Genomic DNA, 24,443 nt, shown 5'->3' on the forward strand with positions numbered 1-24,443 from the left:
TATGAACTGTAGAGTTCTGCAAATAAGTCTTGATCTAGAGAATTGTGTGTTTCAGTCATCGATTTTGGACTTATTTATATTGTCAAAATAGTAAACACGTTGATCCCATTAAGTGTGACGGTTTCTTGAGTGAAAGAATGGGAAAGTGGGAAATCGTGGTAAAACCAGTTCCGTGTCGTGTGGAGACTTGGTTGATCGTCCACCCATTACTTTGCTAACTCCCTCAACCGCGTGCACAACTTACTCACGTTTCTCATTGTGGATGAACACACGTGTTGTAGGCCGTCAGAGCAAAAGCCTAATTGATATCCCCCATGTGACGTGATTGATGTCTCACTAACGTGGAGTCTGCAAAGCAGACGGGTATTTGATTAGTCAGTCGTTGACTTGATTAGACAGTGAGTCTAAGTTTTGTTGAATCGATCATGATAGACGAATGCTCAGTGATTCATGGATTGAACATGTCTGTTGAGACGTATAGTTCTTGAATCAACATGATGATAGTTTGAGAAAACATTGCTCGTCTGAACAAATATTGCTTGTATGATAAATCGTTGAATATTGATGGTTGAATCAATATTACCACTCTGAGCACCGTTGCTCGCGTCTGAGTAAAATTATTGAATATTGATGGTCAAATCAATATTCCTTGTTTGAGCAAATATTGCTCGTCTGAGCGAATATTGCTCGTTTGATGAATTATTGGCAGCATGGCCAAATAAAATATTAATTAAATAATTGGTAACTATACCGAATATTACATAATTAATTAAGATGTTGATTTATGAAGCAAAATAAAATTATTAGTGTTTAAACTTGCTCAAAATTATGTTTTGTAGAGCATTCAGTTCGAAACCCTAATTTTGATCGATTGCTGATCAGTTGGTCATTTATTGAAGATCAATCAGTAAAAGAGAGACAGTCTACATGGGATGATGGACGACCATGTAGTGCCCAGGTGCTCGTGTGAGCATACACCAAAGTCTTTCGTTGACCGGTTGGTGAAAGGATGATTAAATGCTGGTCTAATCATTTATTAAAATAGTACTCGTATGAGCATTAGGTAATACAACCTAATTATAGAGAAGTGAGGGACCGAACAAGAGAGCATAGAACCTTCCCTTGGTGGTGTGGGACCAGCTGACGGTCGATTGAGAAAATTCCAAGTTGGTTGGAAAGAGTTTGGACCCAATATGACCAATTGAGCAAATTAGGTCAAAATTATGAAGATGTGTGGGACCGGAGCCTTGCAAGCCTTAGGGCCGGCCTTGGTTGATCAAGGAAGCATGACCTTGTCATCATAATGTCTCTGTCCTAAGAGTTTTGGTATTTTCTGGTGTGCGTTTTAGCAATATTTTGAATTTTCAGAAAAATTTGATCTTTGACTGAAAATCTTGATTTTGCTCGAATGGGCAAGTATAACTTTGCTCACTTGATCAATACTTTGAGAATATTAAAATAATAATATTTTAATATTTTTCGAGAGTATCCTAGTCGGTCATGTGACCATTTGAGTTTTTGACTTTTTTACCGTTTGAGTAATATTCGAGAAAATATGGAAAAACCAAGGTTTTGCTCAAAATGGAGGAGTTTCATGAGATGAGGGAAATAATAATTATGAAAACAAGGGATTGCAAGGTGTGGGAACAGCCATGGATAGGGCATGGCTAGGTATCCCGGTCCCGTGATACCTTCCCTTATTTTTATTATTTTTCATCTTTGAAGGAAAATATGGAGAAACCGTGAGTTTTTCTCAAACAAGGAAAGTTGCTCGAACGAAGATTCTTCATGAGATCATGAAAATAATAAAATAAAATAAAGGAAGAGGAGTGGGGGACCGGCCGGCCAGTGGGCGCGGTCCCTAGGCGCCTGTTTTATTTATTTTTTATTTTCTCTCTCTTATTTTGCGTGGCTTTCCTCGTTTGTCCATATTTTAGAATACTCGTTCGTGCATTTGGGTGCTCGTTCGTGCATCATCGTTGAGTACACTGCACTATTTTCTTGAGGCTTACTCGGTGATAGTCCAGACGTCCGATTGTTGGATATTTATTACTAATTCATGAAATTCAGCGGAGAATGATTCATGAAACAGAGTAATAAAAATGAATTGAGTCTCTATTACTAATCCATGGAATCCAGTCGGGGAATTCAAGGAACGGAGTAATGAGATGAAATGGTTATATATTATTGATCCGTGAAATCTAGTCGGGAAATTCAGGGAACGGAGTAATGAAATATAATATATTGTTTTCTAGGAATTCAGTTGGCGAATGAAACTAGAACTAATCTATTTGCAGAATCAAGATACGAGATAGTTGAAGCATCATATTCATTCTGAGGGGTGTATAGTCAAGGAACAATGAACGGCTTGACGTCCTGAAGGCGTTCAGCTCTCTAACAAACTATTATGTCTAGAGAACCACCCAATCATCAAGATTCTATACACGGTCTCTCTACATAGTCAGGAAAAAACATGCAACGTGACGTCATGAAGGCGTTCATCTCTCTAACAAACAATTATGTCTAGAGAACCGCCCAATCATTAAGATTCTATGTAGAGGTCTCTATGTAGTCAGGGAACAACGAATGACGTGACGTCTTGAAGGCGTTCAGCTCTCTAACAAACAATTATGTCTAGAGAACCGCCCAATCATTAAGATTCTACATAGAGGTGATGATGAAATGTGTGAAGAATCGAAAGACGGGGATGCCTTTCGAGAAACATATTTATCATAGATCTCTGAGAAGAACGCTCACCCAGTCAGAGATCGTGAAACGGTTCACGGATCGTAAAATATGAATCGTCACATGCGTTCCTGAAGCCGGGTCAGAAACATGCAGTATCATGATTTTACGATTTTCTCCTTTGTCGAAAATCCACCATCAACAACCGGTCATACCATGCTCCCCGAGATATGTTGTGACCGGTTACACCATGCCTCCCAATGTAGCTTGTGATCGGTTACACCTTAGTTCCTAAAGTAGCTTGTGATTGGTTCCACCTTGCTTCCCAACATAGCTTGTGACCGATTACACCTTACTTCACGATGTAGCTTGTGACCGATTACATTTTTCTTTCCGAATTAGCTTGTGACCGATTACAACTTGCTACACACTATAGGATATGACCGGTTATACCTTGATTCTCAACATAAGTCAAGATAGATTCTACCTTGTCATCTTGTATTGGTCATCCAAATGATATTCAATAAAGAATCCGACCAACACACTAATGATTTCCCCTTCGATTATGAAACAAGTTCATACATATACTATCTTAAACCAATGTAATAATACATTTATAGTTTCCTAGGATGAAATTACACATATATCCTACACATAATCAAGTAACTAAATACATAGATTATGTTGATGTCGTATTTACCAAATCCAAAAGATAAATACTACCTCCGTACCACTATTAGTTTACCTACTTTATAACTAAATTTAGTTATAAAGTAGGACAAATGATAGTGGGATGGAGGGAGTATTGTACTTCGTAATATAATTTCTTGATACTTTGATCATGATGCTATGACCAAGTCTAATCACTAGAGTGTTATATATACAGCTTCGCATGTTATGTTTTCAATATAAAGCTACTTGAAAGATATGTTAGGAATGGAAACAAGATCAAGTCAATATTACTAACCTCAACAGGAAGGATGATGTCTTCGTTGCAGTCGTTACTTCTTCACATTCTTCAGGTCTTCATAGTAATACTTGTACGTGTCAACATTCCTAGACTTTCTAGTCTATCCAAAACGAAGTTGACTCTAGTAAATAATCAAGCGACACTAGATGAGTTTTGGTACTAAAATATGACAACCAAACTTGACATACCAACGCTTGATGGGTTCAACCGAGCTATGCTCTAACACTTTCACCATTCCTTGATGTCCTTGATGTCGACCTCTCTCCATTATTGAGGTATTTTCTTTCTTACGGATCCAAATTTTCCACATAAGGATGGGAACGCTCTTGATACCATTCCATGTAACTCACATCAGCATCGGAAGTGCCATGAGAAGCTTCAAGCCCTCTTGTACTCATTTCGGAGCGAGCATTCCAACGATCGATCAACGGTGCTGGTTCTTAGGCCAATTTGACATCCTTCTCAGTAAAATAGGAGTTTCGTGCGCTCAGTTTAAAATGAGAGGTTTCAGGTACACTTTTCTGGATAATACCAATTTGACGGAACGCTCTACGAGGATCTAAAATAAAGAACCCGGTTAGATGAAACAAAGGTCCAAGATAGGCCGCCACATCAGAAAATACTCTATCACCAACTTCTCCATCTTCATCAAGTCTCAAATATAGATCAAAAACCACATCATCGATTGTCAAAGCATCTAATTTTTTTCTCATTTCGACTATATTTATGTCTCTTTAGCCTTATGTTGGTTCCCTCCAAAGGGAAATCTTCCTCTTCTAGGTTTCTCTAGAGACCATTTCTTATTATGAGAAAGCCTCGAGCATTTAAAATGGTCGTAAGCCCATGACTACGGGAAAAAAAATTATAAATAAGATATTACACACAAACTAGTGGAAAAGTAAACAAACATTTGTATATGGATACAAAAAGATACCTGGATAAGAGAAACACATCCAATAATTTGTGTTTTATTCCACCTAGAAGCTTTGCAAAGACTGTCCATCACACTATAAAGGAGGGCGGTCCCCCACGAGTACCTAGGTACCATGTTTGTTTCCGAATCGAGACTGGGAGACTTCAACCACTGGAAATATCAAACATGCACCTTATTTCCCGAGAAATCGGGGGAAAAAACGGTGCCAAGATAATGCAACAAGTAAGTTATAGTTGTATGTTTATCTCTTGCTTCGTCCATCACAACCTTTCCACTATCAGTCTCGGGCTAAGAATCCTCAAACTTTTCATAAGAAGAACCAAGTTAATTTTCCTTGCAATACGCACTGATTCATGATGTTCACCCGCTACTTTGTATTCCCTTTTAGCTCTAGGAAAGGCTCCACCACCTATCTCAAACTCTTGTTCCACTTCATCTTTGCCCCACCGAAGATAGTCTTTCTCCAAGACATAAAGATCTTCAAAAGAAATAGAATTTTTGAAACCCTCAAATACCGTTTTTTCTTCCAAAGCAAGACCGGTAATTTGCCTTGCATCATCCGGAATGATAGTCATCTCGCCGAACCGGAGTAGAAAAGTTATGGTTTCAGGTCAGAATGTTTTTCTAAACCCACAAAAAAGTGCAACATCATAGGTCTTCTGCAAAGCCTCGATTCCATACCATAACCCTGAAGATTTTATGAAAGCTACCACATCTGGATACTCTCTATCCAACGGCCAAAATTTTCCTTGTTGGTGCTTTAATTTAGGGGCCGTTTTTTCGGGAAACTACAAACAATAAAAAAAATTCCGTTGTTTTAATTAACAATCTATAATAAAATTAGAATAACATATATTAAATTTGATTTATTACCTTTACGGCACAAACCCTAGTAACCCATGAAGACTGGTAACCAAACAAGACGGATCTATCTCTTGGCTCACCCCACGGTCTCCCGTTCTTCTTGGAAAATAAAAACTCCATAGCATCAATGATTTGTATTGCTGTATCTTTTGGTGGATACTTATTCTTCTCCTCCTCCACTACGGTTTTACCCTTATCAATAGCAATAACACTTTTTTCGGACAAGTTTTCTTCCTGGATCTCTAGATTTGCTTTTTCAACAACCACAATTGCACTTCCTCCACCAGTGCCAACTCCACTTTCACTTCCTCCACCAGTGGCAACTCCACCTTCATTTCCTATACCAGTGGCAACTCCACCTTCACTTCCTCACCCTTTATTTCCTCCACCAGGGACAACTCCACTTGCATTTGCACACAATGATTTTGTGTGACGAGGTTACGGATTTGGGACATTAGAAGGTGTTACTTTTTCTGATTTATTCTTCCTCCTTTCTCCTCTGGTCAAAGAAAAAAGGAAAATACGGTTAAGAAACTGGACACAATCAAGTCATAACACGAATAAACGTCCAGGAAAAGTTGACATTGCCAGCTACAACAAGTTTACGGATGGGACCTTGGGCAATCGACCAAGCCGTAACACAAAAAATGACCAAGAAAAGTTGACATTCCCAGAGGTAGCAAGTTTACGGATGGGACATTGATCAATTGACCAAGCCGTAACACATATAGCGGCTAGGAAATAAAATATACGGCTTGGTTATTCAAATTACGGATAGGAACAACCTAGCATACACAATATCGTTGGATTATATTTCAAACACACAAGAAGATACGGCTATGAATAACCTAGCCTTATACAACTTATTGCATTTAGGATTTATCAGTTCCCATCTGTGTCGACTACATTATGGCTCGCAGTTCTTAGTATTCCCGACCGTAAACAGTATTTACGGCTGGGAAAACAAGAACTCAAAGCCGTAAACAATTTTAAAAATTGTTTTTCCACACCTAATTTTTTTCGAAATCAACTGAATAATCATTCAAATGCTTAAATAAAGAATGGGTTTTTCAATTCATACCTTATTGCAGTCATATCAGGAGGCTTATCTCCTTCATTCGTTTCTTCTTGATCTTCAGTTTCATCTTCACTTGATGAATTTGATTTCTTTTGTTCAGGAGGTTGTTTCGGATTCAACGATTTCCCTGGATTTTCTTTTGTCCTCACCATGGTTTTATACAATAAATTTAATCGACGATAAAAAAAAATGAATCGTTGATTAATCGTTTCAAAACGAAGAAAAGAAGAAGAAGATGAAAAGAAAGAAAGAAAGAAAGAAAGGAGAAGAGGAGAAAAAGTGCAACTGACTATTCGTGTTTTTTTTTCTAATTAAGTTTTAATTATTTCTAATTAAGTTTTAATTAGTTAATGGAAGGTCAATAGGGGAATTAGTAAAATGTTTTGGGGGAATTTTTGAACTTTTACTTAGAAGAGGTCCCTCCATATCCACATTTTGGTTATCATTATCATATTAATCCTCCAAAAACCAAGCCCAGTGTATCCCCAATAATAGGATTCTTCAGCTAAGGAAATCAAGTGTGTAGAACCTTGCGAGGTTCAAGAGACGGAAGGAGCGCGGCTGTAACTGAATCACTTGGAGGGTGGATTCGGTCTCAACTACATTCCATTCCGAAGTCTGATAGTAGGATAGTGTATATACAGTATGGTGTTCAATCTAGACGAGGTCCCTGGGTTTTTCCGCTATTTTGGTTTCCTCGTTAACAAAATTTCTTGTATCTTGTGTTTTCCCTTTTTCGCATTATATTGTTTATCGTTATAATTGGATTTACACAGGTTTGTACGTATTTAATCTAAGTAGATACGTCCGCTTAATTGTAATCGATTAAGAGACTTGTTTCTTGTAGAATTCGTATCTTGAAAGATAGATAACAATTTTAATCAATTGCAGAAATCTGATTAGATTATTTGGATACGACTAGATTGATTTTGGATATTGATTTTTGAGATCGTCTAGGTAATCTGCTTAACAATCAGGTTCACGGACCTTGTGTCTATATACATACTGATTGAGTAGAGGTTGAGATATAAACTCTATATACATATGCTCAAGGATCATTTAGTTGGTTAAATTTCAGTTTTATCAAGTTTTGTCTATACAAGTTGTCGAACGAAAAGTTAGGTGTATTTGGTATCCCGCGCATTTTCAGATTCTCTTTTGTAAGTACTCCAAAGATTCTTTGGCCTCATCACCTTCAAGATATGGATTATCCTCGTAAACAAGGTTTTTAAAGCGTGAAGCAGAACGTGACTCGTTTTTCATTTTTAAGAATTGACGTGATCGTAAATCAGATTCATGATTGATGATTGAATAGGATATTTTCCTATTTTCCTATAAATAACATTACTTGTTATTAGTGAGTTATAAAATTTAAATGTAACTAAGAAGGTAATATTTATATAAATTTAATATCAGTCCAATTATTATCGAACACAACGTTGTGGCACAGTGGTTTGAGCTACTCTAGCTGAGTGGGGGTGGGAGGTTCAAAGCGAATTGACTTAGTCGAGAATCGCATGATTAAGGGAATCTAGTCTAAAAACCATGCTCATAGGGATGAGCAACAAGATTCAGTACTTATGCATTTGATGATGCTGATGTACAAAGGCGAATATAATTTCATTGTCAGATTGTTCATTTGCCAAATTGCTCTCATGGTACTTTTCTATGATAGAAACCCTGTTTTCGGTGTTTACCAGAATTTGTGAACATACTGAAAGTGAGTACACCACAGTACTGAATTTAAATTCATACATTTAGTATATGATCTTTTTTTTTTTTTGTGATGCAAAAGCATAAAACCATATTTAAAAAAATATATATACTCAATGGAGATAGATGAATTATGATATTTACCTTTATGGTGCCAAAGACCTCGTTGAAGCTCGACTTTGATAGGGTTGATGCACCGAGTGTTAAGTAGAGCTCCGTTGAACTTGTGGACCCGATCATAATATTGGGCGATGTGCATATCTTGTAACTCTTCAAGCCAACCAATCTTTGAAGCTTTTCTTGTATTGGGAAAAAATAATTGAACGAGCATCCATAACATAAACACCTTTTCGAGTTCATTTTCTTCATCAGGATCTGTTGATTCCTTCTTGCGATGTAAGAACTCCTCTAACAGAAAATATCGTAATCCACTGGAGTGCAATTGTAGATATTTTAGTCGCACGACTTATGTTTCCATAAACACTGGAAAAGTCGTTTACATTTGTCATTTGACGCCCATTTAATTTGGTTAAAAGATGACACATGGTTGACGCCCATTCAATTTGGTTGAAAGATGACACGTCTCCCAAGACCATTCAGTTGGAAGAACTATAACAATAAGTATGAATTTATACGGAAGAAAATGGTAGTGGACAGTAGAAAGAGGTGATAAAATAGAATTGTGTGCGGTAAGAATGACCATTGAGTGTGAATTTAAATGTGTGATAAAATAGAATTGTTTGCAATATAGTCGTTGGCGACATGAGAATCGACGCGTGACAGTGCCTTTCTCGTGCGCCAATTATCCTACTGTTCCAAGTCTTTTTTTCAGGTTTCACCATAAAAATAACTAGGGGCAGAGTTAGCCCACGGCAGGGGCTCCAAGGCCCATTTTTGTAATATTTCCTACACTCTTTCTTTCTTTTTTTTGCCTCTTCGAAGCTAATTCCGAGCTTCGCCCTTGCCAATAATAAGTATCTGCACACCCCCTGGTTTGACAAAGAAAAAGTTGACGAGCTCCAAAAATGGTCCTAAATTTCAAAATTTACAAAGAGAAATACCAAGTTTCACAATTTATAAAAAGAGATACCAAGTTTTTGTACTAGATACCAATAACATGCAGGTTTCATATATATAAATTACACATGAAACCAGCCTATTATTTTAAACGGAAAAAATATTTTGTTTTACATGAATAATATCCACACCAAAAATTTGGTATCCCCACTTAAACTTAAACCTTAAGAAATTAAAATTCCAACGGTATTTAAATAATCTGCCCAATTAATTCCCTCCAAATCTTCCGTTTGGAGTTCCACTCCCCCCGTAAAGAGTACATTCCTTTAGGATTTGGATATGTAAGAAATAACACATGGTCCTAGAAATAATATATTAGAGTTAGTTTGGTCCAGTTGACCAAGTTAACTGGGTATTTCTCCCACTGTCTGTTTTGGTCCTTTTTCAAAATATATATTATTTTTTGGTCCTAAATATTATTGTTTGGTCGTAGATGACGTCATGGATGATGTAATTTTCTTTTTAGTAGTGACAGAAATACCTTTTTGGGTCCATATATATACAAAAAAGGAGTAGAAAATATCTTATTTTTAAATTCACTTTCTCTCTCTTCTTTATTTTCAGATTCACTTTCTCTGTTTTCTTTATTTTCAGATCTAGTTTTTTTTTTCTCTCCATTTTTTTCTCAGCTGATGATGAAGAAGATGAAGATGATGATGAACGACGAAGTTTTTGGTTTTCTTTTTCTCTGCTATTACTGTTGTTGATGATGATGATGATGAAGATGATGATGAACGACGAAGTTTTTGGTTTTCTTTTTCTCTACTATTACTGTTGTTGATGATGATGATGATGAAGAAGATGAAGACGATGATAATGATGAAGTTTTTGCGTTTCTTTTTCGTTTTTCTTTTGTTTGTTGCTGCTGTTGAAGATGATAAATACGATGAAAATGATGAATATGATGTTGCTGCCGAAGATGATGAAGATGATTTTGATTTTTTGTTGAAAACGATGATTTTGTTGTTGCAGTTTGAAGCTGATGATGAAGACGATGAAGATGATCAATATGATGATGATTTCTTCATCGTTGTTGTTGCTGCTATTGTTGAAGATGATTAAGACGATGAATTTGATTATAATGAATTCTGTTTTTCTTCTTCTCTGTTGTTGATCATTGATTATAATGAACTTTATTTTCTTGTGTTTTTGACTAGGTGTTCATTGGATAAATGAACTCTGTTTTGAAGTATTTTGATTAGGTGTTCATTTCGATAGATGAACTTTTTTTTTGTGTGTGTGTTTTTTGATTAGTTGTTCATTTGAGATAATGAACTTTGTTTTGCATATAGATTTCGAATGAACTCGGTTTTCATATAGGTTTTTATAAGGAGTTCATTTGAAGAAGGAACTCGGTTTTCATATAAGTTTTTATTAGGTCTGAAAGAATGAACTCGTATTTTCATTCATAATAGTGAAATTTTTGTTGTGTGTTCATTTGAAAAAATGAAATCTGATTTTGGTTAGGAGTTTATCAAAAAAGGATAATATGTTACAAAAAAAAAAATAGTAATTAACACGGAAGGGTATTTTGGTCTATTTTAATATTTTTAAATAATTGTGAACCAAATAGTAAGTGTGTTTTCCCACTGAACCAAATAGTTTTGAGACCACTTAAAAAAGGACCAAAGTATTATTTCTCCATTGGATATTTCATGGACTTAAGTCTTTCCTTCCTTCATTTAAATAGGCCTGAGCTAGGACAGTCCAGGACTAAGGACTCTGCTAAATGACTCGTTAAAGCTTCCCCTAGATGCTACAAGATCCATTAATCGTGGTCGTACCTTCAAAGACTATCACAGAAGTTGAGAAAGATTAACGATTCACTGACCAGGAGGATATACAAACTTATCTGCCTGAGGTGTACAACACTACAACTTATACCACTCTTCATTTCTCATTTCTCATTTCAACCCGTGTTCTCTCGGTCTCTCTCTCTCTCTTCTCAATAGAGAATCGCTGAGCACTTCGTTCTCGTCGAATAGGAAAAAAAGGTAAAAAAGAATTCATAAAGAAACCACACTTGAGTCTCAGATGTCTGGAGTTGAAAATGTTGTATTAGAAGGTGATAAAAACCAGTTGCTTAAATAACTGGGATTATATACGGAATTAGGTCTATTCTAGACCCTCACTTTCATTTCTAAGCCTTTTTTTTTTATTTCTTACAAAACTAGGTAAATTAAATGGATTTCATTCAAATATGTTATCCCAATCAATATTTCGCATTGATTGGTCAATATCTCGCCAAAATCTCGTATAAAGAGATCTCGTGTAATGGATAAAAGGGAAATACTACCATGCGTGCAGTCTTTTGGAGCATTAATCTAAGATCTGAACATCTCAATGATATCGAACGGCTACAATTTTCATGGGACAGTCAAAAATCTGAGATTTAAGTATCTCGGTGAAGTGTGAAGATTTGGATTGCGGGGAAAATTATGGTTCCTTCTTCACTAAAATTCCTTTCCCTCCTCCGGAACCCTAGCCGCATCTTTGCTTATAGTGTTTCTTCTTTGTTTTTTCGACTTAAGCTTGTAACTGAACCCACACACAGAACTTCATTCCCGTTCACCAGATAATTAAAAAAAAAGATAATTTTCTCTCATCAAAATCAAAAACCCAAAACTTCTCTTAGTTTTTGATCTACCTTAACCGAAACCCAACTTCGAATCTGAATGATTTTTGTTCGACAAAAAAAATTCATCATCAAAAACAACAATGCAATAAGTTTCTTCCCATTAAAAACCCATAAAATAATTTCATTTCCCAGTCAAATTTTTAACCCGGTTCGTATTCAAATCATTTACAAATTAAAATATTCAATTTGATAGAGGAAATCAGAGTTTATCGAAGGAAAGAAATTGATTTGTTAATTGGGTTTTTATTTTATTCGAATTAGGCGTGGGTTTTTCTTTGTTTGAAGGATTCGGATGTTTGGGTATCCTTCTGCATCATAGTTTGTATTGATTGTTCTTCTAATGAAAGGTTAGTGGAGATTTGAGTAATTGCTGCTATGGGAGGTGGGTGTGACAGATGTATGTTACAGAGGAGATTGATGAAAGGTTAACAAAGGTATTGAAGCTAAGAAAATCTATTGTAGAAGGGGTCTGTTATAAGAATTAAAATCTATTGCAGAGGTGGAATTTATGTTGTTTCTTTGAGGGATAGATGAATGCTCAGGATTGCAATGGAAGAATGAAGCTGTTGATGTTGGCTTACAAAGAATTGCTGGTGCTGATACTGGATTGGACTGAAATTGAAGCAATTGTTGGTATGGATGTGATAGTGGGTGACTAAACTGGTTCGTTGAATTTGTCTGACATAAGAGAATGAGATTGAAACTGGCAGTCAAGTTGAAGCTATGAGTCTGGTTTTGGTATTAGAATAGAAGATAGTGGTGTTGTGATGCTTTTGGTTTTGGAGGTATTGAAGCTGCAAGAGAAGTTACAGATGGGAAGTTATGCTTTGCAGTGTGCAGGGAAGGAGATCAGACGGGTTAGAAGAACATATCAATTCATATTTGCTAATATCAAGTCGTGCTCAAAACATGTTTGAGGAAATGCATGAGTGCTAGTTGAAGCTGTTGTTGATGTGAAACTTGGGTTTGTGTTATTGTTGTGAATAAGGGATTGAAATGCATACATGATGGTACTAGCAGCAGAGTATTGGTTTCCCGATATATGTTCTTGTACAGCTTGGTGCAAAACTCAGTGTTGTAGCATCGATCGTTGGGTAGTCCAAAATGAGTGTCTGACAAGTTGGTGATTGGAAAAAATTTCAGTGTTGCTGCAGTAGACGACCACCAACAGTACCCCATACACCTCCATCCTGGACTCCATTTGCTGCATACACATCAGTTCCCGAAAAGATTTGTACTGCTTCAGAAAGAGATATTGATTAAACGGACTACAAGCACTGAATGCCCCTCAAACCCTCTATGTGAGAGCAAATGCAAGGAAATAAACCTTTTTGTTGTAAGGTCAAAGTTCTTGGGGAGCAAGTAGAGATGGCAAAGAAACTGCATATAATTGGTATGAGCAGTGTTGATGTGGAGCTGCGTCCCCAGCTCCATCCCCATCACCACCTCCACTCTACCACATATTCCACGCATGCAGAGCCACGTATGCGGTGTGTGTTGACGTATACAGAGTCCCCCGTCTAGTTGGGTCACAATTACCGATTCAAAGGACTAACAAGTTTTTTTAAGTACACTTAACGGTGCTAACATCTCATCCATTGTTTTTGGTCAAATAAGGTTTAGTTTTGTAAGAAATAAAAAAATAGGCTTAGTTTTGTAGACCATTAAAAGAACAGGCCTATCATGGTTTTGTAAATAACCCACATAACTAATACGATTAATATCATGGTCAAGAGCAATGTAAAATCTCTCCCTCTTTGTAGTCTTTCGATTGATCGCTGTTTTGAGTTATAGCCGTGTGTCCTTCAAAAAAGAAATTGATTTTTTTCAAACGAGTGTACTTATTTAATTGTAGGTTGATCAAACTGAAGTCTGATGAGTAAGCTCATGAATGCTTACGGTGAAGCTAAACAACTTGATATGCAGACGATCCGTTTCTTATATGATAGTACTCGGATTAAACCAGAGCATACCCCTGATGAAGTAATTTCTCGTTAACTCGTTATCATCACAAGTGGTGTCTTCCTTTTTTTTGTTTAGTTTTTTCGTTTTTTAATGCTGAGATGTTTATTTTGGTATACATGAGCGGCTGCAGCTTGGAATAGAAGATGGGGCTGAAATTGATGCCTTTCTGTACCAGTTTGGCGCTGGCTATGGAAGAAACCACCAGATGTGAACATGCAAGGAACCGTATATATAAATGTGGGACTGATTTTAGGTGTTTCGAGTGCAGTCATAAGCCAAGGAAAAATAGGTGGAGTTTAGATCTACTTGAACTGTAGAACATATCTTGTCTGCTAGTAGTTTGTTTGTTATTCCATCTCCTATGAAGAACTTTGGTGCTCTGAAAACTTGTATTTGATTTCTAAATCGGATACTGATCTACTAATGCGTTTGTGTTAATGCTGAATAGACCTAATTACTCTGTTGTTGTTTTTTTTCTCTTTTGAAGAAATAAGTACTCTTGTTCACCATGGAATTCTTTATAGCTTGGGGATGTCCACCAACAAGAAATAGGTTCTCAGCCAAGATGTGTAGCTCTTGCTGCGGGCCAAACCTTTTAGCTCAGTCTTCCAGTATATTTTCGGAAATCATAACTATATTTAAGGTCCAAATATGTTGCAGGAAACGTATGCTACGCAATATACGGTTAGGCAACACGATTAGTTTCAAGGTCCAAAAATGTTGCAGGAAAATGTTATGCAATGCATGGCTGTGCAAACAATATTGGTCTCATTACGATATTTCCTAAAACTAAGCATATTATGGTATCAAAATGCTTAAAACATCAGAATTTCCAACACAATGAACACGGAAAGAAAAGAAAAAAAAAAGGAAGTACTACAAAATTTTGCTTGCTCAAAAACACTGAATCCACCGAATAACTTGCCTATAACTAGCTTCAGTCCGACAATCACCAACAGCTCACTAAAAAAAGTGCAGCTGAATTGGATTTCAATACCAAGTGCCTAAGAGACAAAATCACCACCTACTTGGGTGATATACATACAGCTAGCAAAACCATGGCTCAAGATTCTATAAACTCAGGACAATCACAGAAAAAATATCACTAACAAGCAATTCAAGTATTACCAAAAGGTTTTCCATGATGAAAAAAAGCCTTAAAAAGTGGCATTCACATTACAGTTCATTGTAAGTATGTGTGTACAGCCATGATAAATGGCTGATTCCATGTCTACTGTGTAACTCACCCAACTTCATCCGGACAGTTTCCAGCGAGCAGACTACGATAAAGGGCAACTAGCTATGTCCTCGACCAATGAAGTTCGCAAAACTTTGGGCAAGTTGTTTCTGCAGGCTTTATCTTTTAACTACAGATTCTAGGATTGATACAGCTTTAACTTGATGCTGCATGAGAGGTCCAAACATATAGGAAGTTTTACTTGATAGTTGTTGCTTTGATTAATGCATTAGGAACTCCACGTAATCAGGATAAGGCCAGAAGGACATGAGGATTGGGTGATTTCCCTAACAAAGTAATTTGAATATCAGTTAAGGATGCTCATTTAGTAGTGGGATTTCTTACTAGAAATGCAGAGCAGCAACTATACTCCAAAATCATCGGTGTGGTTTCAGCTCTAGTTTGTAAGCTTGTATCTCCATGGGAGAAATGGACACATGTCCCTCCTGATCAGCATCCGCCAACTGCTCAGCATACCCAAGCATCTCTGTGTCATCATGTAAGAGATTCAAGGAAGTTGCTCTGGCATTCACAACATCGAGATCTTTGAATATGTTGAATAAGTTAACAGGCTCCTCGGCTAGCTTTGAGCACTGTGTCCCTCCTTTCCGACAATAAGCAGAATCCCACTGCCTCCTCTGGAACATCAAAACAAATCTGGGATCTACAGGAGGCTGCTGGAAATATCTCAGAGGATGTGGTACCTTGAAATTCACTATATGCAAGTCACATGGTAAAGAAGCTGCTAAAGGGGAAAAGAATCTTGGTGGTTGCCGTTTCGATGTTTCCTGTGATTTCTTGGATATAAATGTGTGCATTGGGTAGTTCAAGTGGGCGCCTATGCGATGTGAGAGAAGAGAAGGGTTGAGGGGCAGTGGAGTGGAAACAGGATCTGACATGGAGATGTTTGACTCTGCAAGGATGTGGAAAATTATGTTCAATGGACGGTTATCCATTACACCTTGTCCAAGACCTCGATCATCATCTCTAACCAAACGGCGGTCCAACATAATCTCTAGCCAACCATTTTTAAGGCTTGCCACACCCAGCGACTGCCGAGAATGGACAGAAAACCGGTGACCATTTGAACCCTGCAAAAAGGCAAGAGAGGGAATTGGATAGTAATTTCCTTGCAGAGGGATCTTGTCGTATGTCTCTCTTCGGCTCATCTGGAAACCATTCAAATCAGTATAAAAGATCTGTTTGCTGTCTGTATCCGTCTTGAACCTAGTTATCAGTTCCTTGTCATTGAAGTCCTGGCCAATTAGCTCAACATGGTATTCCTTCTCAATGAGAAGCTCCTGAACAGTGTTCTCTCCATTATAAATGCGAGTGCTATGAGAGATGGGAGATTGGGTCCACTCTGTTTTCGGATAAGAGTGAAATTCCTGCATCAAAGGGCCCTCTGATATAACCATCTGCCCACCAGCACGTATTAAAGGCTGAGCCTCACCAGTTGGTTTAAAAAGGTAAGCACCACTACCCACACTAGAGTACATGCCGATCTCTTCTCCTACAACGGTGACGGTTCCAGTGCTGCTTACCTTATGCAACAACCCAAGCTTAGCATCAAATGTGAGTGTCTGCCGCTGGTTCCTGATCTCTGCTGTTTCTCCTTCCAGTCTTGAGCAAGCATATGGAGCTGGACATGGCAACGGGTTAGAGTCGGTAATAAACTTGAGTTTCACTTGTTTGGCCTTTTCACATCCAACAAATTTGTTAGCAATGTAATAAGTCTGCAAGCCCAAAGCGGGAACAGAAGCTCGCCAATAGAGACGATGTCTCCCAGAAAAGATGTTGCCACTGTCATGCTGCCACTCAGGAGCAACCTGACTTTCTACACAAGACCAGTTCGAATCTAGAACTGTTACTCCTGGTTTGTCAACAATAACCATCACAATTTCATCTCTTGTTTGCTCCAAAGGATTAAAGAAAACAACTGAATGAGCACCTCCATCAAGAGCATTGATAGCTCTATGCACAGGTTGGACATCATATCTTGATCTCACCTGCTCTGGCTCAAACATGGAGGGATTCTGTTCCAGTTTATCATAGCGAATCCCCAGCAGAAATTCAACAGCTTTGGACATAAAAACTTGCAGATCCTGAAGCGAAGCGTGCATCCGGGTTCCATAGTCCTCAACCACATGATCCTTAGCAGTACCAGTTACACCATCATGATGCTGAAAAAGGGCTAGATTCCTCTTCGCGGCAGTAAACTTGTAGGAGAAACTAGTAGGGAATTTTTCACACGATGCCCTTTGGCAGTTTCCTAGCACAAAAGCAAGCATTATCTCTGATGCACGAAGCGTCTGCTCCAATACTCGATCAACTGCTTTAAAGAATGGCCTAGATACATAGTAGCCACTCCAGTAGTCCTGCTGTCGATCTGCATAGGTAAAGAAATCACCTGATAGAGAAGGGAAACCCCCTATCTGAGCAGAACCTATCTCACCAGGAAGAGAATAGTTTATTCTTTCAGACTCTTCACGTAGAGTTCCAAAGTAATCTTCAAGAGTACCAAACTTTGCTTCAGCATTCAAATCAGGGTTTGAATTGATATAATCAAATAGCATTTGGTAATTTCTAAATTGGGCTTCTGCTTCATCAATGCTAATGTAACGAAAATCATCTCCTAGAGGAATGAGAAGAGTGTTTGTTCTGTATAGAGTTGACTTCTTCTTGTATTGATCTAATAGTGTCAGTGCACGCTCCTTCACATTGTCTTGATCTGTCTCAACTGGATGCTGCCCCCAAGGACAGAGCTCATACATAAAGCCCCGCATTCGAGCAAAGTCAAACTGACAACAAACTGCAGGCTCAGGGCCACATGTATGTGGAACATCATAAGAATAGAAAGGCATCATGTGTACAAAGATGTCAGTGGTTTCCTCGGCATCCCAGTTCTGCCGCCATATAAACTCCAAATTTTTATGCAGAGCGAGCTCTTTCTTCAGCTCATAGTGGGTTCTCTGAATAAGCATGTTCTCAAAACCCATGCGCCGGAGCAGATATGCCATGGTAGGTGAGTAACCAAATGGATCTATTGCCCAAGCATTTTTCGGGACAACCCCAATTGTTTCATTCAACCACATATTTCCCTCTGTCATCTGATGCAAGAAATGTGCAAAGATCAGTGTGCATCACTAAATAAATAAGGAGTTTTACAGTAGCTTAATGAGCAGCTTGATACAAATGAAAAAGAATACTGTCCTACTTGTCAACGAAGGATTTTGCAAAGCATATTACTGGAACGATATAAAAGTAAGATATAATATCTGATTTCAAAACACTACACAAAATTGGCCATAATCCTAAAATTCGAAAATTGATGCTGAATAGAGACTAAAATGAATTAAAACCAAACCAAGACACAAGGTTCGCATAAGGCAATAGAAGTTACAAGCAAAGTTTTTTCATTACCTGCTCTATGATGGCAAAAAAATGTGAATTTGCCTGCAAAACAGAAGAGGGCAAGCTGATTAATAACATCAAGCTTAATATGCAAAAAAGATATATCCATGTAAACTTAAAAGTTTAACCTACAACACTCAGCCTGAAACCTCGCACTCTGTTAGAATAAACTGTATGAGGTACCCATGATCCAGCTACCCAATACTCTTCTAGAGTTTGACAGGCCATCATATGATTATGCCGTAGAGTTTCTACAAGTAATGATGATATATATTCTGCGGTTGTTGGAAAATTCTACTTCATTGGGGATTTTATGTTCAAGAAATAGAGTGGATCAGAGATTTTATCACCAATCGCAACAGTAATATTATTGAAACTACTAAAACAATCAACTAACAAGCATAATTTGGAATGAGACCGCTACTAACATTTCTTGGAGAACAATACAAATGTGAAACGCGAGACCTAGTTTTCTTTGATGTCAATCCTAAAATGTTCAGTACTACAAAAGCACAACTAGATGTGCAAATAATGCATAATACACAGTTACATACCTCATCGTTCATCACCCAACCACCTCCAACAATTTCCAATTGCCCATTCTTCACCAAACTAGTGAATGATTCCTTTTTCGCTTGTGATGAATCTCTCCACCATCTCTCCAAATACGACATCTCTTCCCATATAAACTTCCGCCGAGCATCCTAAAATTTCAACATAAGTTCAAAGTAAAACTTAGCTCTAGCAATAACAGTTCCAACAACAATTAAGGGTTTTGCTAAGGTGCATGTATCCACTGGGATGAATGCCTGGTATCTAGAGCATTCTAATATTTTCAAACACTTAACCACTCATTTTCAGTAAGAACACCCCAACTTAACCAGATCGGTTTGCAGTTGAGCATAATATATCATTTGTAAGACCCATAGGACTGACTCTCACACTTAGAGTTCAAGTCCAACCATATCCAAATTCATTTCCAAGACATTCATCACAAGACCTGTATAAAAATAAAATGAAAAATACAAGAAAGACTGAAATTAACAAGAAATTTCACCTTAGAAAGAGAATCAACAATGGTATCAAGAATATGTCTTGATTGTTGATCATAATATTGTTCAACAGTTAATTTCCAACCAGGATCATTATGTGAATGAGGAACAACAATAATTTTCAATTTCTCGTTATCCCACTCATTTCCTTTATAACCAACTCTCCATCCTTGTTTCCATGGTCCACCGTCAACATCAAGAAACTCAATCCTATCATATAAACCCTTGGTAGTTATATCAACAACAGCACCATCTGAGGGAGCAAAACTAGTACTGTTTATGGGTTTTCTGTAATTGATAGGTTTTCTAGACCTGGAACTGGTATGAAATTTTGTAGATGATAATGGATTTGGAATACCGTAACGAAAAATAACAGCTAAGAAGAATAAGAAAGAGATTGAAATACCTATACAGAAGAAATTAGAGGAGAAGAAATCTAAAAGTGATGTGCGTCTACGAGATTTGGCGTTACGGGGGAGTTTTGGTTTTGTGATTGATGTTGGGAGTATAGAGTTACTCCATCCACTTCCTCGGCGATTGTTTCCTGTGTAGGAAGACAAGAACGCCATTTTGAGAGAAGACGAAATCTACACAGACTCTGTGTGTGTGTGTTTTCGAGTGTGTTATTGATTTCGATCTGTTTCTGGTAATCGGTTATTTTGAATGCGGTCCTCTATATTTTACTACTTTGGTGTTGGTCACTGATTTACCTACTCTTTTTACTTAACTCCTTTCACCACCATGGCTGCTTTAAGGGGGTACGTGAGGGGACATGATCGGTTGATGCACCATGTTCTTAGAATCTCAGAGCAATTCCTATGGAATGAACAAACCTGGAGTTTCTTTATTTTGCTCCCATTATGGAATGAATAAACATGAAAAATGGATGGTCAAATCATTAGATTTGTTAGTTTGAACATCGAGTCGGAACAACCAGCACGCGTCTGTGGGAATGACGGGCGTCATTCCTACCAACGCTGGCGTAAGAAAAGAAAACGCCAGTGTTTAAATGTTGAACGCGCATAAACAGGTATAGCGACCGCGTCCTTATTAAAAAACGCCAGCGTCAGACCCAAAAACGCCAACTGTTCCATCTAAACTGCTGAAAACTCTTGTGATCCAACGACTACAATTTTTGAATTCTATAAATACTCCTCATTTCAACTCCAAATTCACACATTCTTCACTCTCAAAGCATCTACAAAAAGGCCTCCCAGAGTTCGTTCTGTTAGATTCACTCAACAAGAGGATTTAGCTATTTGTAGCGCCTTCGTTTTTCACACACAAGATGTTGTCTTTCGTAATGTAGTCGTATCGATGTTGACTTTCTGGGAGAAAGTTTTCAGAATGTTCACTGCTGAAACAGGGAACATTTATGGGCGTGATTCTCACGGATTGTCGCATCGTTTTAGTTCAATTAGTATCCATGTATTGGAGTTCATGGCTTTACTAATGAGAATCACAAAAATAAGCTCAACAGTGAAGCCGAACATGAAGTGGAACCCAGAACTCTAGCGATGTGTCCAGTATCTCACAGAGGTCGTCCTTTCGACTTCCATGCTTGTTTCAACATTCTTAGGGTGCTCGACAGATACGATCCCCTACTTTAGGAATTCCACCACCCACCGAGAATTAGGACGCCTATGTAGTAGTTGTTTTAATCTAATGTATTTCTTTTATTTTCATGTATGATGTGGTTGTTCAATGCAGTACGTTTTTATTTATGACGTTAATATTGATGGTGCAATTTTTAATCCAGGAAAAATTCAAATTACTGAAATGCAAATGTGAAGATAATCCTAATAACATAATACCATAGTGAATCGATTTTTCCTACAACTTCAATCAGCCCACTCCACCAAAAAACACCTGGGACATTCCCAGAAATGCCTTCCATATGTGTCTTCTTCAGAAGAAGTCCTCAAATGCATAAAAGTCTGCAACCGGGCTTTGAGCATGAACTGATTCTTTGTGGACAGTGTTTGTATTCGTGATCTCCATATCCACAATGCTTGCAGTGTAATAACTCCTTCTTTAATTTGGCTTTAAGTTTGAAGTTTTTGCAGAGTGTTGCAATCTTTTCTTCTTCTTCTTTTTTAATCTTCATAGCATCATCTAGCATATGTGGTTCCTCTGGACAATTGGGATCTTGGCATTGCAAATACCTGAGCTTTTCCGGTTGTGATTCAATCACCATTCTGATGCGTGAACAACCTTCCCGCGGACACTTTGAATACATCCAAGGACATTGCATAAGACTGTGGTTATCCATGAAACATAATGGGCAAACCTCTTTTGCTTCGACACATAATATTTGCTTTGCTTTGCCTTTAGAAAACATGGTGGATGATGATAAAGAAATCGGTTGGTTTGGTTTAGAATAAGACCTAGTGATGTATTTATAATAGAAAATAGGCGTTGGTAATTCAAACGGGTATTCAAAGGAAAGTCATGGGCAATTTTACTTTGAACGCCAACGGCTAAATTTCCATTTCCAACGGCAAACTTTTCTTTCTCAACCTATAAATTTCATTCCTCTATCTCCAAAATCACATCTTCTTCTTCTTCTTTTTTCCTACATCTCTCTTCCTTTGCAGAAATGTCTGTTAGAAATCGTGGTCCCAAGTTTACTCAAGAAGAGAATATAACTCTATGCAAAGCATATTTATTTCATAGGGTAATCACTGGTATTGTTATTTCTCATGACATTTATTTTTGGGAGAACGTTTTTTAAATGTTCGTCTCATTGAAGGAAAACCCAGGAAACAGATGCTCGTCGATTGTGTGCTTGTTTTCAATCTATTAGGCTTGCAGTCCAACCATTTCTTGCTCTGGTAATAGAAATTGATCGAGAAAAGTTCAACAGTGTAACTGAAGATGAAGTGATCCAAACAGCTCTTGATAATTGGGAGGAAGCTCACCGTAAGCCTTTTCGTTACGAAGCGTGTTTCAGAATTCTAAAAGATGGTCCATCTCAAGCACATCGTTACTGCACTCGAATGTCGCTGCCAGAATTTACAATGGAAGAAGATATTGCTCTTGTTCGATGTTGGTTACATCATATGGCGAGACCAATGAACAATGACAATTTTTGGGAAAGAGTATTGGAACACTTTGTAGCATCGCGGAACGAAGCCATAAGAAACAGTAAGAGCCTAAAACTAAGAATTGCATTCATCACTAATGAAGTCAAACATTATACGGAAGTATTGTGGATGGTTCATCGTAGCAATTCTGGATTATCAAACGAAGAATTGGAAACCATCGCTCATACCAAGTTTACCAAAGAAAGCGGGAGAGAGTTTAGGCATTTTGAATGTTATGAACTTTACAGAGAGAATGTCTTTGGATTTGATGTAGTTTGATGTTATTGTTGTGGTTTATTAAAATGTGGTTTGATGTTATTTGCAAGTTTAATAAATTATAATAAATTTCACTTAATCTGAAGTGGAAATCTATTTTAAAATATAAACATTTTCATTCATTGATATTACTGCCAATTCTTTTACAAGATATAAACTTATTAGACAATAATAAATACTTCAATAAAAATCAAGTACAAGTTTTGGCCTCCTGTTTATCTTCATTTGACGTATTTTCCTTTCAACGCGCTCTTTGACAGTTTCACCTTTGTTTTTGAATTTTTTGTTGTTAACTTTCAAAACTGGAGCTCTTCTTTGCCTTTTAGCTGAACATTTTCTTGGAGCAACTTCAAAAACTTTCACTTCCCTCTTACAATTTTCAATCTTTTTAAAACTCCCACATATCTTAGAAACAACAGCTTCAAGTTTTGCATCGGAAAAAAGTGTGATCGCCTTTTTAGCCATTGAGAAATAGATTTTAGAAGAGAAAATTCAAGAGAAGTGAATTTTGGTGTGAGTGAATTGTTTGAATTCGATGGTAATTTATAGAGGTAAAAAGTAAATTTTGAATTTAAAAAAAAAAACCGTTGGCGTTTTTGCTACAAACGCCAGCGTCATATGTTAAAACGCCGCGTCGAAGTTTTGATTTCCGGCGCTTGGCCTACCAACGCTGGCGCTTTTCTCGCAGACTCCATAGTTTTTCCCTCGGTCGCGCGCTTAGTTATCTAACTCTCAGTGCTTTACCATAGTGGAAAAACCAGTTTGGCCTTCCACCTGGCTCAACAAAATTTTGCATCTGACATTGCCATAGGAATTTCCCGTAGTTTTATACAGCTGCTATCACCTTTTCAGTTTGGCATATTTTTAGGCTTAAATGAAAAAGTGAAAGTACATCTTTTCCATATACACAGGTAGTATATGATATATATACTTTACTAAAGAAGGCTATTATTGGGGAGTCACATTCCATTAGAGGGGCGTCACCTAATAGGACAAAAACGGGTCACCCATAAGTAATTTCAAAAATCCATTATCTCAACTAATTTTTTAATGACCAAACAACCCTTATTTAGTTAATTTTAATTTAATTAGAAAATAATTAAATTAATGAATTTTGTTATATACTTAAATTCTGGGACAAAGTTTTTGTGTGAAGAAAAACTAGAGAGAAGAAAAAATTTAGATTTTTCCACTTACTGCTCATGTTACGGTTGGGTTGAAGCTTCGTTCCCAACCGTAATCTGTACTTACGGTTAGGTCTGGATAAACCTGGACGTAACTCGATACGGTTGGAAAAATTAGTCAATAAACAGGCCGTAAAATCAACTTCTATGGTTGGAATTAATCCAAACCTGGACGTAAAACTACATGCAAATCAAAATTTACGGTTGGAATTAATCCAAACCTGGCCGTAAGTTCTTCATAAACTAAAGTTACGGCTAGAAAAGCAGTAC

The 24,443-nt window shown here is 37.4% G+C and overlaps 1 protein-coding gene and 1 long non-coding RNA gene across 2 annotated transcripts; one reads left to right on the forward strand and one right to left on the reverse strand.

The window, feature by feature from the left end:
• The first annotated feature begins 11,760 nt into the window (after positions 1 to 11,760).
• On the forward strand, positions 11,761 to 14,369 carry LOC113276376. The gene is made up of 3 exons (XR_003324349.1): positions 11,761 to 13,449; positions 13,815 to 13,942; positions 14,055 to 14,369. It is a non-coding gene; the product is annotated as an uncharacterized LOC113276376 (long non-coding RNA).
• A 429-nt stretch (positions 14,370 to 14,798) lies between these two features.
• Positions 14,799 to 20,265, reverse strand: LOC113276377 (alpha-mannosidase 2-like). The gene is made up of 4 exons (XM_026525977.1): positions 19,633 to 20,265; positions 19,130 to 19,279; positions 18,585 to 18,617; positions 14,799 to 18,271 (listed from the first exon to the last, which is right to left on the reverse strand). Exons 1-4 carry the CDS (start codon positions 20,194 to 20,196, stop codon positions 15,539 to 15,541), a joined length of 3,480 nt encoding a protein of 1,159 aa, XP_026381762.1. The 5' UTR covers positions 20,197 to 20,265; the 3' UTR covers positions 14,799 to 15,538.
• Between the last annotated feature and the right edge of the window lie 4,178 nt (positions 20,266 to 24,443).

This window comes from Papaver somniferum, chromosome 4 (assembly GCF_003573695.1).
Source record: "Papaver somniferum cultivar HN1 chromosome 4, ASM357369v1, whole genome shotgun sequence".
NCBI classification, from domain to species: Eukaryota; Viridiplantae; Streptophyta; class Magnoliopsida; order Ranunculales; family Papaveraceae; genus Papaver; species Papaver somniferum.